Source organism: Lissotriton vulgaris, chromosome 2_1 (assembly GCF_964263255.1).
Source record: "Lissotriton vulgaris chromosome 2_1, aLisVul1.2, whole genome shotgun sequence".
Taxonomy (NCBI): domain Eukaryota; kingdom Metazoa; phylum Chordata; class Amphibia; order Caudata; family Salamandridae; genus Lissotriton; species Lissotriton vulgaris.
Window position 1 is genome coordinate 1,290,035,585 of NC_141687.1, and position 16,750 is coordinate 1,290,052,334.

The 16,750-nt window shown below is 48.2% G+C and overlaps 1 protein-coding gene across 1 annotated transcript in view; it reads left to right on the plus strand.

The window, feature by feature from the left end:
- The first annotated feature begins 273 nt into the window (after window positions 1-273).
- LOC147732522 (carotenoid-cleaving dioxygenase, mitochondrial-like) overlaps window positions 274-16,750 on the plus strand; it is a 481,496-nt gene continuing 465,019 nt past the window's right edge. Inside the window, exon 1 of the mRNA XM_086954272.1 lies at window positions 274-474. Coding sequence (XP_086810398.1) covers window positions 441-474 — 34 coding nt within the window. The 5' untranslated portion in view covers window positions 274-440. The remainder of the gene's footprint in view (window positions 475-16,750) is intronic.

Below are 16,750 nucleotides of genomic sequence, written 5' to 3' on the forward strand. Positions count from 1 at the left end.
GAGCTAGGGACCCCCTTCACCGCCTCCGCCAGTCAACAAAAACCGAGGGGAGTCTCGGCTGCCTCGGGCATCAGCTTAATATGAGGTGTACAACGATCTATTTTATTTCAGAAGGAGCAAAGTTCCCTTTTATCTGTCGAAGGCTTCCCAAGAAAAAGTCAACATGTGACTAAAAGAAAAGAAGAGGGGCTGGGGAGGGGGCGGAGCCTTGAGCCCATTTCCCCTCCTGCCTCGATAGTGCTTCGGAGCAGAGGTGGCCATTGGGAGCAGACATTAGGCATGTTACAGACCTGTAACGTGTACGTACGTGTGACACTGTGAGTTGGCAGGTCTGATGACAAGGTACGGACGCTGAAATAGACATCCCGTGGAGCGAATAGAGTGTCAGACGAGGCGTGAAGAAGACGCGAAGCAGAGGTGTTTGCGAGTAGGACTTGGTGATGGGGACTCTGACAGCAGCGCGAGCGGAGGCAGGTGAGAGGAGCACGAGCCGCAAGGGGAGGAAGGAAGTAGGATCTTGGGGGGAGAGGGACGAATCTAGTCTCACTCATGATCCACTTACGGAATGGGGTGTGGAACAGCAGGTGTTATTATACAATTTCGGAAGGTTGCGAAACAGCAAGTGCATGCATAGCTGCCAAGGTTTCAGATTTCTATGTGCGACATCCTCATAATTCAGTGTAATTATGAGTGACATTTTAACCACTATGAGTGACACCCTCGTGAGCAAAATAAAGCAGTTTCGACAATAGAAACACATATAAATATCAGAAGTTATTCCCATTTGAGCAACACGAAACTCTAAGAAAATCTTAGAACTGCTTCAGATCTCCAAAAATAGAAGGGCACTAACCTAGTGCCATATAACTGGGGTGCCGAAGTGAGCGAAAGAACAATGAGTGAGTCTATGTCTGTGACAGTCATTGGCTCAGCCGACTGCATACACTCTCAGCTGCCGTATAGTTGGGAACTCGGTCTGTCCCCATTATTATTATGTCCACTAATTGGCACCAGCTGCAGTGCCCAGAGGTTCATGGAGAGTGGCTGGTACACACATGGTAACTGTGGTAAATGAAGATGCAGGGTAGCCAGTGGTATAGGTGAAACAGGATAAAGTTTATTCTCAAGGTAGGAGTCTCAGGTTACAGTTAAAACAAGCATTTACAATGCAATGGTTTCGCCTTTTGAAAAGTTTGAGCTATTGGCACTGTAAATGACAAAATTTGTATTTATGTGTTGGTCTTCAAAACAGATAAATAAATGGCATTGTCATTTACAATGCCAATAGTTTAATCTCTGGCAAATGCCACACAAAAACACACATACAGACACACACACACCAACAGAGCCCCCCACCCCCACACACACACACAGATCCACACACAAACACACAGACCCACACACAGAGAGAGCCACACACGGAGCCACACACAGAGAGAGCCACACACGGAGCCACACACAGAGCCACACACACACACACACACCCAGAGCCACACACACACACACACCCAGAGCCACACACACACACACACACCCAGAGCCACACACACCCACCCAGAGCCACACACACCCACCCAGAGCCACACACACCCACCCCGAGCCACACCCACTCACCCCGAGCCAAACACACCCAGGAGAGCAAGCACAGCGAGGGGGCAGGGAAGCAAGCACAGCGAGGGGGCAGGGAAGCAAGCACAGCGAGGGGGCAGGTAAGCAAGCACAGCCAGGGGGCAGGGGAGCAAGCACAGCCAGGGGGCAGGGAAGCAAGCACAGCGAGGGGGCAGGGAAGCAAGCACAGCCAGGTGGCAGGGGAGCAAGCACAGCCAGGGGAATGGGAACCAGGGGGCGGGGAGCAAGCACAGCCAGGGGGCAGGGAAGCAAGCACGGGCAGGGAAGCAAGCACAGCCAGGGGTCAGGGAAGCAAGCACAGCCAGGTGGCAGGGGAGCAAGCACAGCCAGGGGAATGGGAACCAGGGGGCAGGGAGCAAGCACCGCCAGGGGGCAGGGAAGCAAGCACAGCGAGGGGGCAGGGGAGCAAGCACAGCCAGGGGGCAGGGAAGCAAGCACAGCGAGGGGGCAGGGAAGCAAGCACAGCGAGGGGGCAGGGAAGCAAGCACAGCGAGGGGGCAGGGAAGCAAGCACAGCGAGGGGGCAGGTAAGCAAGCACAGCCAGGGGGCAGGGGAGCAAGCACAGCCAGGGGGCAGGGAAGCAAGCACAGCCAGGGGGCAGGGAAGCAAGCACAGCGAGGGGGCAGGGAAGCAAGCACAGCCAGGTGGCAGGGGAGCAAGCACAGCCAGGGGAATGGGAACCAGGGGGCGGGGAGCAAGCACAGCCAGGGGACAGGGAAGCAAGCACGGGCAGGGAAGCAAGCACAGCCAGGGGGCAGGGAAGCAAGCACGGGCAGGGAAGCAAGCACAGCCAGGGGTCAGGGAAGCAAGCACAGCCAGGGGTCAGGGAAGCAAGCACAGCCAGGGGGCAGGGAAGCAAGCACAGCCAGGGGGTAGGGAAGCAATCACAGCCAGGGGGCAGGGAAACAATCTTTTGGAGAGGCTAGATATTAAATTATAAATTACGCTATAGTTTGCTGTGTACAGTGCGCTCATTTATTCTTGGGAAGATACAACATTGTTGTCAATATCCCCAATCCCCCTTTTAAGATGAGTGCTGTTAACCTGGTCCCTAAAAGGTGCCCACAACCTCTCCTTGTGGTGGACCCAAATGGCAGCTTTGCTTTTGGTTATCACCCTCACCCACTGTATAGAACCCTACATCTCCACTCGTGTTTGAGCCCCCCCCCCCGAGGGGGCACTGTGAAGGGAATCTAGCGAAGTGCGATGAGTCAATTGAGCGGGAAGAGCGGACCAGTCAGGTGCCGTGGTGCTCAGTGTCCAGGCTGCAGCATCTCTCTGCTCCGCTCCCGCGTGCACCCCCTCCCCCCTCCTTCACGTGTCTCCTCCAGCAGAGCTCGGGCTCTCACAGGCGCTGAGGCTGCAGTCTCTCACAGGTGCCTCTTCGTCCTATGGTGGCCGCTCCTCCCAGAGACTACCGGAAGCTGCCCCTCCTCTACCTGCAGCTAAGCGCCCCGGACCACGGGCCTCTCTGCTGAGAGCTCCTGCAGAAGGTGGCCGAGCCGGACTGCCTCTCAGAAGCACCTCCGAGACAGGTAACCCTGCCTTCATATTTGGGGCTCTGAAACTTGCTGGGTAGTTTATTTGACTTTATTCCCCCCTCCCAAAACGCACTGTATACTATGCTGTGCTATTTCGGAATTGCCCTTGAAATAGGCATGTTGTATAAAGATCTTTATGGCAAGGGCACTAGACCATTGGGGGCTTTTATGTGCTTGGAACCTGTGACCGGAGGGTTAAATGCATATGTCAGGTGCAGGCACAATGACCGTTTCAGCTACCTTCCTGTGTCGGGAACCGTTAACCTGAGTGTTACACACACATACATTCATACATCTCAGTAGTAGGCACTCCAACCCTATGTGCTATTTTCTAGTGATTGGAACTTGTGGCCCAAGGGTTGCACATACATCTGGTCAATACTTCAGCTGTGTTGCTGTTATTGAGCGCGTGACCGAGAGCTAGACACATACCTCAGCAGTAGGCACGTGCACCCCCTGAGCTATCGTGCTGGGGGGAAGGCCAGGGGCCCATAATGGACAACATCGACAACCGAAGCCCTACAACTCAACAGTCTCTCATTTGGAGGGCCGAATCCTGGATTTCACTCGGATGTCCCCTGCTCATAAGTGACAACCTTTCAGTTTTGACTGTCGGGTGTTCTCAAGTAGAGGTCAGACTGGGTCAGCATCTTCTTTATGCCCAAGAATACGTCAGCACGGATCTGGGGTTCCACAGCTCGAGAATAACGTGGACGCAGAGAGTGATAGGGGAGGTGATCTGGTCTAAGAGCTTGTAACAGTCACTTATTTGTCTTGTGCTAGCTTTTAAACTCACCAACTTTCCACGCTGCTGGGAAATCGAGCACATCAGTCAGTGCAGGTAGCGGATCCTAACGCTGCCGGCTGGCCCCTAATTGAATCACTCCTCAGACGCTCTCAGCGCGAGGACTCAGGCTACGCCCCCCTTAGTTGGCCACACCCCCCTGCGACGACTACATAACGCTGATTGCAAGCGCCAGGTAGCCCATTGACCACACTCCTGAGGCGGAAGCCGGGAGAGCACATAGCATTTTTTTAAAAACTTGTAACAGTCACTTATTTGTCTTGTGCTAGCTTTTAAACTCACCAACTTTCCACGCTGCTGGGAAATCGAGCACATCAGTCAGTGCAGGTAGTGGATCCTAACGCTGCCGGCTGGTCCCTAATTGAATCACTCCTCAGACGCTCTCAGCGCGAGGACTCAGGCCACGCCCCCCTTAGTTGGCCACGCCCCCCTGCGACGACTACATAACGCTGATTGCAAGCGCCAGGTAGCCCATTGACCACACTCCTGAGGCGGAAGCCGGGAGAGCACATAGCATTTTTTTTAAAAACTTGTAACAGTCACTTATTTGTCTTGTGCTAGCTTTTAAACTCACCAACTTTCCACGCTGCTGGGAAATCGAGCACATCAGTCAGTGCAGGTAGCGGATCCTAACGCTGCCGGCTGGCCCCTAATTGAATCACTCCTCAGACGCTCTCAGCGCGAGGACTCAGGCCACGCCCCCCTTAGTTGGCCACGCCCCCCTGCGACGACTACATAACGCTGATTGCAAGCGCCAGGTAGCCCATTGACCACACTCCTGAGGCGGAAGCCGGGAGAGCACATAGCATTTTTTTAAAAACTTGTAACAGTCACTTATTTGTCTTGTGCTAGCTTTTAAACTCACCAACTTTCCACGCTGCTGGGAAATCGAGCACATCAGTCAGTGCAGGTAGCGGATCCTAACGCTGCCGGCTGGCCCCTAATTGAATCACTCCTCAGACGCTCTCAGCGCGAGGACTCAGGCCACGCCCCCCTTAGTTGGCCACGCCCCCTGCGACAACTACATAACGCTGATTGCAAGCGCCAGGTAGCCCATTGACCACACTCCTGAGGCGTAAGCCGGGAGAGCACATAGCATTTTTTTAAAAACTTGTAACAGTCACTTATTTGTCTTGTGCTAGCTTTTAAACTCACCAACTTTCCACGCTGCTGGGAAATCGAGCACATCAGTCAGTGCAGGTAGCGGATCCTAACGCTGCCGGCTGGCCCCTAATTGAATCACTCCTCAGACGCTCTCAGCGCGAGGACTCAGGCACGCCCCCCTTAGTTGGCCACGCCCCCCCCTGACCTCACCCTCAGCAACCACTTATATAATGTGCCTCGGCCGGAAGCGCAGCGGACGAGCGCAGCGGGAGCGCCTAAGGCAAGCCCGTCTGCGCCCGTCCGCGCCAGGCCGAGCCCCGAGCCCATAGCCCCTGCCGCATCTACCCATCCCCTTATCAAATACTCCCAAGAATCTCTGCATCAACTCAGAGACCTTTCACATACCAGGTGCAACGGCACCATTACCCCGGAGGATGTACATTCAAGATGTCCTAATTGCTCCTATAGGTTTACGCCTGTCCCCCCCCCAGAACCCTCTTGCCTCGGGATGGCCCTGCTTAACTGTAGGTCCCTTCCGAAGCATCAGACAGAAATTAACTTACTTTTGACAGACTCCGCCATTGACGTCCTTTTCTTAACAGAAACCTGGCTCTCAACAGGTTCTGACCCAGACATTATCCAATCGTTACCACCTGGGTACCTCATTAAATCCCATAACAGACCCACGGGGACGGGAGGGAGTCTAGCGATCATATATCGCGACTACCTGTCATATCAGTTTAAAGACAGCCCCATCTTAGATTGCGAAAATGTCCTTTTTTCCATACATCAGCCGCCGTCTACTACGATATCCGGGATACTAATCTACCGCCCCCAGGGACAGGTAGGACGCTTCATGAACTCCCTAATGGACGCCATCTCCTCCCTTGCCTGCGTATCCTCGAACTTCACAATCCTTGGAGATTTAAATCTCCATTTCGATGACCACGCTAATAAACTTACCTCGGATCTTAAAGCTGATCTAGGCTCCGTAAATCTACAACTTCGAAACAATGTACCTACTCATATGAAAGGACATCTGCTAGACCCCATCTTCTCCAACCTCACCAGATTATCTGTACAACCCTCTTTGCCCCTTCCCTGGTCAGACCACTTTTTGGTTCCTTTTAAACTTCAACTTCCTGGGAAGAAGTTGGAAATACCCCTTCCCCAGCTTCCTTCACGCCCATGGAAAAAATTGGACATCAACTCCTGGGCTCTAACACTTTCCTCTACCATAACGGTACTAGACCCAGACCCTTCTAAAGCTGATGTCCAATTGCATAAATGGATTAACGATTCCCTTAACTCAGTCCTGCCACTCAAATCTCTTCCAACTATTAGGAAACCTTCCAAACTCCCGTGGTTCACTCAGGAATTACGCAATCTAAGAAAAAAAGGCAAAAGGCTAGAGCGCCAATGGAGAAAAAACTGGACTACGGAAGACAAAAGTGAATACAGAGCCCATATTAGACTCTATAAAAATTCTATAAAAACAGTGCAGGCCACCTACTTTGAAAAAAAAATAGCCTCAGCGGCCAATTCCGCAAAAGAGACCTACCGCATTGTACATCTCCTCACTAAACTTCAGGACCCACCGCCGACTCCGGACCTGGAGGGCGTAAGATGTAACCAGATGGCCGAGTTTTTCTCGGCTAAAATCGATAAAATTCTGACTTCCCTACCGGCCCCCTCCCCCACTCAAGCATGTTCTAGTCCCTCCCCTCTCCGAGATGCCCCATGCCTACGTAACTTCCCCCAAATCACCACTGAGATGTTTCTAGCCATCTTACATACGGTAAAAAGTGGTGCCCCGTCAGACCCAGCCCCGATCAGTAAACTCAAACTGGTTGCCTCCACGGTAGCCCCCCCTCTTACCAACCTGGTTAATGCCTCCTTCAAAACAGGCACGGTCCCGGCTAATTGGAAGAAAGCTACGGTCAAGGCTCTTCTAAAAAAAACCACAACTAGACCCCTTGGAGCCATCTAATTTTAGACCCATCTCACTGCTGCCGGCTATCAGCAAAATTGCCGAGCGCGTAGCCAACCAGCAACTCTCCAGATTTCTGGAAATCAACCATCTCCTCCGCCACTCTCAGACAGGTTTTAGACCGGGACAGGGGACCGACACCGCACTATTAGCCGTGGTCGAAGAAACTAGGAGCATTATGGACGCAGGAGGATCAGTGGCAGTGATCCTCCTCGACCTAAGTGCCGCCTTCGACACGGTGGACCATGCAACCCTTGTTCACCGGCTTGGTCTGATAGGAGTGGCGGACTCCACCCTAGCCTGGATTAAATCCTTCCTTGAAGATAGATCCTTCCAAGTGTCAGATGGGTTTACCACTTACAAGGCCCAGCCACTCAAGTGTGGGGTTCCACAAGGATCTTCCCTGAGCCCCACACTTTTTAACATGTACATGGCCCCTCTCGAGGATGTTGTCACACCTTTTGGCATCAAAACGATAATGTACGCCGACGATACCAAGCTGGTCGTTTCCCTCAACCAATCAGACAATTCCCTCCCCAATCTATCCAGTTGTCTAGAGAAGGTGTACCAGTGGATGTGTGACTCCCGGTTAAAACTAAACGGAGATAAATCGGAAATACTCCTCCTGGGAAATCCAAACAAAATTCCCACATCCCTTCCCTGGCCACCATGTATGGGGACCCCACCAACCCCCTAAAAAGTCTGGGGATATGGCTAGACCAAGATCTCAGCTTCTTAAAACATTCAGCCACACGGGCATGGCATACCCCGCGTGAAGAATTATTGAGAAAAAAAGACAGTAAACCCCTTGACAGACCAGTGTGCGTCACGACATTCGGACCATACACAAATAAATTTAAGTCCATTATTTTAAAGAACTGGCACTTGATAACGAATTCGGAAGTTCCAATTGAGAAGCCACTGTTTGCCCTAAAGAAAAACAGAAGCATCTCCCAATACATCGTGAGAGCTGACTTAGGGGTCAGCCAAGCTAAAACAGACCTACGCACATTGTGGAAATTACCACCTATATCAGGTCACCACAAATGTGGCACATGTGCCTCCTGCCCTAGTACAATCGAAAGGGAGGAATTCCAATTTAACACAATAAAATGGACACATAAGGGATTCTCAAACTGCAAAACACATAACGTAATATATGCCATTACGTGCCCATGTCCCAAGTTGTACATTGGGAAAACCACCCAAAAAGTGAACCAACGATTGGCTCAACATAGGTCCAGAATCAGACACAAAGTGCTGTCCGCACCCATGGTGCAGCACTTCGTGGAACACCAACATACTGAGACAGATTTTAAATGGACGGTGTTACAAGCCATGAAAGCCCCCTTGAGGGGAGGAAATATTGATACCATGCTGCTCAAAAAAGAAGCATATTTAATCCTTAGGTTTAATTGCGTGATGGATGGACTGAATGAAATATCTGAACTGCAAAGATCAAGTTATTGAGTCCTCTGTTTACCCACCTTTACCACTAAAAATCACATCCATGGATATGTAATCAATTGCGCCAGTCACCTACCCACCACTTGTAGCCTAAAAACATAGCAACCCTTTAAAGTAAAATGCCAAAAAACGGCATGAAGGGGAAGACTACAATTCCCACAAGGCCTAGCACCACTTATTAACAGGAAACAGAGTTCCGCCCTATGTTGGAAATCGGAGGTTTCTCAGTAGCGGTAGGAGTGAGCGTCACGCGGCCCCTCGGAGGTTCCAAACGCTGCTTCAATAGACGGAGGTAAGAGAATTATGTGTGCACCACTGCAAACGCGGTTTCCGCCAGCGTAACCAAAACAAAAAACTAAAGCAGAATGTATGCCGAATAACGATAGGCATCTTTAAACTCTGTTCACAGAACAGCTGATTGAGTCAACAACAACGTCTTAGACCTACATAATATACAGCAGTGCCGGGGTCCGCCTGAGGCGTCTGAAATCAAGTAAGCACGATTGCATAATAGCGCTTATTAAAATGTAACACTCGCTGCAGCAATTAGGTGGTAAATTCGATCTTTACTTCACATCCAAACAGAACCCCAACACCGCGGAACCATAATTAGATTCCTACAAACGGTCCTTTCACCTCTACGAGGGATCAGGAACACAAGAAGTAAGTGACAGGGTGGCACACAAAACAGAGAATACATGTTGATGAGTGTGATAAATTTGGTAACCTACAAACCCACCGAATCCTTTAACTCCACTTAGGTAATGGTGAAAAATATGGATAACATGATGCTCCGTGCTTGAATATCACAGCCCCCAACAACAAAAAGGTAAAAATCTTTGAGGTTTTCCCTTTTTAACAAAGATGGTTAACAGTAGAGAATAGGAGATACTGAAATGTCCCCCATCTTTACACCGTAGGCACAGCTCAGCCCTGAAGAAGAACCCCACAGAAAAAAAAGGAGGGTTTGGAAACGCGTCGGCTACAAGGCTGTTTGAAAGTTGATGGAACCCAAATGTTAGGGGTTGATATATAAACATAGGGTGACATAATCAAAGTCAGGTTGCCCAATATGCCCATTGGTTGCAAAATCATTTGTAAAAAAACTAGTCTAGGTGTACATGATTTAAATCTAACCGTGATTTAAATTGTAATTCTATTTGAATGCTTTATTTGTTTTGTTCAAAAGTTTGTAATGTTTTGAAACATTGTACTTTTTGTTTTCTCAGTGAAAAGAAATGTTTTATCTTCTGAAGTATCATAAAATGTAAATATGTATTGAAATATTCAAAAAAAGTGAAATATTTGAAAAAATACCTTCTTGAAGTCACTCAAAGAGGGTACACATCAGCTGAATAAACAAGCTGCTGTGACTTGAATTCGAGTTCTGGCATTCCCTTTCTTGTTATAACATATGTTGTCCAGCCAGGACCCGTAGGACAAAACCCCCCATTGATTAAACCTTAATATTACAGGCAGACATTGAGGCAGAGGCGTCACCATATGGCCATCTTCAGCTTGCAGTGTTTACGGCATCGGGACCGGCTGCGGCTCGGGAGGCGGGGATCTGTTGTGGGAGGCGGGGATCTGCTGTGGGAGGGGAGAGGGAGGCGGGGAGAGGGGAGGAGCAGATACTGATCGGAAAACTCATTTAACACAAATATTTTTCTGTTTGCGAATTGCTTTGCTAATAATTGCTGCTTTGCTAATTGTAAATCCATTAAAAAAAATTAGCACAAGAGCAGCAGCCGGGAGCCCGGCCGGAGACGAGGGAGGCGGGGATCTGCTGTGGGAGGGGAAAGGGAGGCGGGGAGAGCAGAGGCCGTGTTAGATAAATAAAACGAGGCTTGAAACGCATGAGGGAAAGCTACCGATTAAGGCACCGGTTTCTTAGTTTACTGGTGCAAGTACGCACGCATTCCTTGCAAAACAAGATACAGGGTAAAATATGACACACGGACAGCGGGAGGGGGGCGGGAACGGGCACAGGACTGGGGGGGGGGGTTGGGAACGGCGCACGGGCAGCGGGGGGGGCGGAACGGCACAGACGACATGAGACGCAGCAAGCACTTACCAGAGGAAGACTTCTTCCGGCGGCGGTCGGCCTCGGAATGACAAAAGCGAACACAGACGACAAAAAAAAAGAAACCCCGCCCACCACCCGATGACTACACAGAGGGAACGCCCATGGAAAAAATCTCGGGAACGCCCCCGAATCTGGTCCGTGAATGACTGACAGATCTCTGTTCCAATGGCTAGCCTCCTTATGGAGCTAGCCAATGGAACAGAGGGGCGTATTCAAGTGTCCTTACTGAAATCTAGAGATTTCTCCTGGGGGCGGACCTAACGCTCCGTGCCCCAGGCGAAACCTAAAAATGTAGTAAGGAAGCCACACCAGCTGCAACATTCTTGCTGCTCTGTCTACGCACTCCAACAGACATTCACTCAACCAGGCACACATCAGCATTTTGTTACCTCATACTCACTCTGGCTGAGCATCAGGGGACATAAAACCAAGGGGAGAATGCATGGCAAAGACATGGAGATACCACAGTAGCCTATACAATATTCTGGGGGAAGTTATTTAAGGATACTGGGAAGCATTTTAATTGCTTGCTGTTAGAAATGGGGGTCTTAAGTTGACAATAGTTTGCACCTTTGTCCAAGTAGGGACCCTTGCTTCTTGTCAGGGTAAGGGAGTTACGCCTTTACACAACCACTTCTCACCCCCTTGGTAGCTTGGCACAAGCAGGCACGCTTATCTCAGAGGCAGTGTGTAAAGCATTTGTGCACACATACAGTAACACCGGGAAAACACTACAAATGGACACCACACCAGTTTAGAAAAATAGGAAATCTTTATCTAAACCAAACAAGACCAAAACAACAAAAATCCACCAAACATGTGTCAAGATCTCATAAAAAATAAGGTATTCACAAAAAAAGGCTTATAGCAACACATACCTCCCTCTGACGCCCGGCGCCAATGAGGCATCACATCCCGACGCCATGTTTGTTTTCATTGTGTTGGGAGAGTATATTTCCTGGGCAATTATTGGATAATAATAACAGTACTTCATAGAGGGCTCAATAAAAAATAGAAAACCAATGTCTAAAAAATACAGTATATTTTATTATAGGTTGTATACCTACTACAGTGTTATAAAAAAGTGTATCACACCAAATCAAATCAACTTATTTTGAACAATACATGAAAATGTTTCATAAAAAAGCTTAAGTTAGAAATACACAATACAGTTGTAATTATCGACGCGCGTTTCGGCGTAACATACGCCTTCTTCAGGAAATTACCACACTTAAAACAAGAAGACACAGCAAGGCTTGGATGGCTCTGCTATATTATCTGAAGGGATGGAAATCACAATACCTATGATATTGAGAGACTATTCTGTACTGATAATCCTGTCCTGTTATGTCTTCGAATTACAAAACAAAAGAGGAAGCATAGAGGTGCTGATAGAATCACCCTCCTAACAGTATTATATAAACAATGAGATTCTATCAATGTGCAGTGGTGATTATTTTTCAGGTTTTATTTTTAGTGTCTAGTGAAATACTAGGCTCTCTCTTAGGTCTAGAAAGACGAGAGCACTATGTGCTTTTTAAAATACCCCTCACACACTAAAAAGTCCTTTAGTGTCATGCTTCATCACAGGGGTCTACCCGTCCCTCTAACGGGGCCGGGCGTGCTGCGACCAACGAACTATGCGGGAGCACTTATTTCGTGACAGAGGCTATGTGTTGGTGAAAAGGTGTCAGTGAAGTGTAGGGACCTAACAAGTGAGTGCAAAATTAAAAAGGGTTAATAATTCCCTGGCTAGTAGAAAAAATATACTTTATTCACTTCTCTAGCTGGGAACGTTAAGAAGGGGATTTTGAGGTAGAGCAGTAGCTTGCTACCAAGTCGACATGTTTCGTAAGCAGTCCCTTACTGCTTACTCATCAGGACCATATAGTGATCCCTACTACAGATAGCTCAGTTCTAAAGTAATATGCCTACCGTCCTACAAACAAACAGCAAAAATAGGCTGACTGTTTGGGCTTCAGGGCATGAGCTGGCCCAGGTGAAGCATGGTAAATTTCAATAAATACCAAAAATATATTGACCTATTGCGGTCTCTGTAAAGGAAAACGAGAAAAAGAGAGAGGGAGAAAAACACAACATAAATATGTCTGTTTCACATCATATTGTGTAATGACACAAACTATGAGATATAGTCAAGATGCACAATAATAGAGACTCGCCTCGTACTGATGAAGCGATTGTTATACCTTTCATTATCAAACAGGCAGGTCTAATATACCTCTCGTGAATGGTTAATTCCCCCCAACATGTCTTGTAAAGCCCTCCTAATGTTGGGGCAAAAGTTTGTCTCATCAAACATACAATTGCGGCTCAACACATACAAACAAACAGCCCGTCATGGGAGAAGTTAAAGAAACCCTTATTCACGTTTAAAAACAGTGATTGTAGACTTTGACCATCGTGATGGCGTTATACGTACTATTTCCACAAGTGTTCAATGCCCCATGAGCTTCCAGGTGAAGGGTGTTCAATGCGGTAGACTGTAAAATAAAAACCGCACCCTTGTATCAATTACGGCTTATATCCGTAATTCGTAGTTGCCCCCGTGACCAAGTTATTAAAGACTCAAGTTCGGATTCTATTACTTACATCACCGGTACAAGAACATTGCCTTAATCCTACCCCCGTGCTGCTCCGAGGACTACTGGTGTCTTGCGTTCTGCATCGTTTAAGAAACCCATTCAGTATTGCATTGTCATCTCCGTGGACAGAAGACGGCACAAAAGCTAGTGCGTTAACTTAAGATGGCCGCCGCTTGTGGCACACTAGTGCAATGAAACCGGAAGTCTTTCTACTCTTTCTTGAGAATGTTCGAAAAAAGATTATAATTTAGCAAGCGAATCGCTATGAGGTGCCAACATTTTCTCTAATTCCCAAAAAGAATTTACTTCGAGGGTTTTTGCAAAGTACCAGCCACACACCTGAAATGGTAGTTATGGATAAAGATCTTAGTGACAAAGATCTTAGTGATCCATGTGGTTAGAGCATATAAGGGGGCAGAACATATATACAGTTTTATCACGAATATTACCCACTGCTCAGTGTCAATATTATTGGGGATTTTCTGGAAAAAGGGGTGTAACGTAATACACTGGTGGTAATATTTTCAAGGTGGATAATCGATGAGATATGCAACTGGACTCAGACAAGATTGTCAAGGGTATGACTCTGTGGCGATCAGGCGTTCTTTATAACTGGCCCCAGGGTATCTCATCGTTCAAGCCAGTTTTATGGGATTGGATACAAAACACCCATCTTTGTTCTTTCTCCAGGAGGTAATTCTCGTTACTAACCTGTTCTATTACAGTCCAGGAAATGTCATCGGGCTTATGATTCTTTTCCAGAAAATGATTTGTAAGTTTGGTACTTGATTTTTTACATTTTATCATACTTTTATGTTCACCTATCCTGATCTTTATCGCCCTGCTCGTCATGCCCACATACTCCAGTTTGCAGGGGCAGGTGATTAGATACACAAAATTTGCACTGTTGCAATTGCTGAAGCTTCTCTGTTCCCAAACAGTACCATTTTTGAAGGTCAGTTTCTTGCTCTTTTCTGTTAGACAGCAGACTTTGCATCCTCCACATGGATGGTGGCCCTGTACAAAGTTACCGTCTGCTAGGAAGGTAGGCCTTGATCTCAGAAGAAATAAAGCCGGGGGGCTGTCCCCGCCCTGGCCTGGAAGGTGATACAACCCATCTTAAACACGGCACGTTCCCGGACAGGCAACCAGTGCAGAGCTTTGAGCAGCGGGGTGACATGATGAGAATTGGACAGGTTGTAAGCAAGTCGGGGTGCCTGGTTCTGAACCAGTTGAAGTCTCCGAAGATTGTATGCGGGGACACTGGTATACAAGGCATTGCCGTAGTCTAAACGGGAGATCACCATCGCACACAGAATAAGTTTGAGTGCAGAAAAGGAGAAAAAACGTGACACCTTTCGAATAGTGCGAAGAGTGAGGAAACACGAGGATACAACTGAACTAATTTGAGAGTGCAAGGTGAGGTGGGCCTTAAGTTTTATCCCTAGAGTTTTGACCGAGAAGGAGGGGGTAGAAGGAGAACCCAGGGAGGGAGGCCAAAACAAAGAATTCCAGGGACTAGAGGAACCACCCGTCAACAACAACTCGGTTTTGTCGGGGTTAAGTTTCAGATGGTTGTAGCTCATCCAGTCCCTGATGAAAAGCATAACAGATTGAAAATTATGAGTGGAATCTGGAGAGGAGGATAAATTAAAAACAAGCTGGAGGTCATCAGCGTAGTTGTAGATCGTAACTTCCATCTGCTGAAGAGCCAAAATAAGGGAGATGTACAAATTAAACAGCAGAGGGGACAAAGAAGATCCTTGCGGGACTCCGCAATGAACCTTTTGAGAGGGTGCAGAAAAGTTAGCCAGGTGGACGGCCTGAGTGCGATCCCTCAGAAAGGATGCCAGCCAAACCAAGGCGGTTCCCCTGATGCCAACCGCCTCAACACGGGAGAGAAGGATGGAATGGTCCACCGTGTTGAAGGCGGCGGACAAATCAAGAAGAACCATATCTTGGGGTTGGTTGGTGTCCATGCCCTCTCTGAGGTTGTCCATCACAGAGAGGACTACGGACTCCGTGGAGTGCGCCGGGCGAAAACCGGCCTGGCGGGAGGCTAGACAGCCATTCTCCTCCACAAAGACGCTAAGTGTTCTGGTGATATAACGTTCCAGTATTTTGCCTAGGAAAGGGAGAAGAGAGATGGGACGATAGTTTGCAAGTGAGGATGGGTCTGCACCAGGTTTTTTTTAGGATGGGAATAATAGTCGCAGATTTGTGAGATTGAGGGACAATGCCATGGGTGAGGGAGTTATTAAGGAGAGTGAGCGGGGGGAAGGGACAGGCCAGATAAATTTGTTTTAGAATATATGCAGGGCAGATGTCGGATGGAGAGCCTGACTTTACCGTTGAGAGGAGGGACAGAAACGATTCCTTGGTCAGAAGGGGAAAGTGGTCAAGGTGCGCCGGGGGTGGGGGGCTGTGGGTCCGAAAAGGAAGGAGAGGGAGGGGAAATGTTGGATTTCATAGCTATAATTTTGTCCAGAAAGTAACTGTTAAGTGAATCACAAAGGGTCTGGGATGGGGAGGGTTTAAGGGTAACTCTGTCCGAGAAAGCCAAGTCCTGCACAATAGAGAAGATTTCTCTCGGCTGATTTTCGGCGAGCAAGATTTTAGAAGAGAAGTACTCAGTCTTAGCAAAGAGAATTGACTTCTTATATTGGTTCAAAAGTGTGGTGTGTGTCTCCAGTAAGTCCCTCACAGCAAAATTGCTACGAGGTTGTCAGATGCCATGCCCTCTTTCTACACCACTCTGCAAATGTGCCTCCTGTTGCACTACTGGTTGGGGGATGAAGTCCCCTTGGCTCTTGAAGGCCTCAGGACTAAAGTGGGCTTCTTCCCCCAACCAGTAGTGGGCTAGGAGGCTCTTTTGCAGAGTGGTGGAGAAAAGGGGCGTGATCACTGAAAACCTCTCAGCATACCACTGTGTGGGACTTAGTGGAGGTAACAGGAGGGGTAGTTAGCCCCCAAGGACCCTCAATATCCAAGGTTCTTCATCCCCCTACTAGTAGTGTGCCAGGAGGCGCGTTTGCAGAGTGATGGAGAAAGGGGGCATGGCCTCCGACAACCTCTGAGTGATGTCACTAACCATGTCATGATTGATGTAATATGTGAGGTCATAAGCAGTGCATTGCGGGGTCGCGAGTTATAGTTAGCTCAGCTAACTATAACTGCTGAATTTCTCTGGTTTTGTACAAGTGAAATGTCAGCCTAACTATTACGTCCCTGTAACCTTTTTTTCTTCAATACATTTCAAAGGTTTTTAAAATTCTATTTTGTTGGAAATGGCCCTTTTTGCAGGGTTATCCCCAAACTTTTCGCTTCTTCCTCCTATTTTTTCCTGACCTGCTGTTGTTGGTTTTAGGACTCTGGGCACTTTACCACTGCTGATCAGTCCTAAATTGCATATGCTCTCTGTGTAAATTGTATTATGGATTGGTATTTCCATGATTGGATATTTGATTTACTTGTTCATCCCTAGTAAACTGCACTGAGTGTGCCAGGGCCTGTAAATCAAATGCT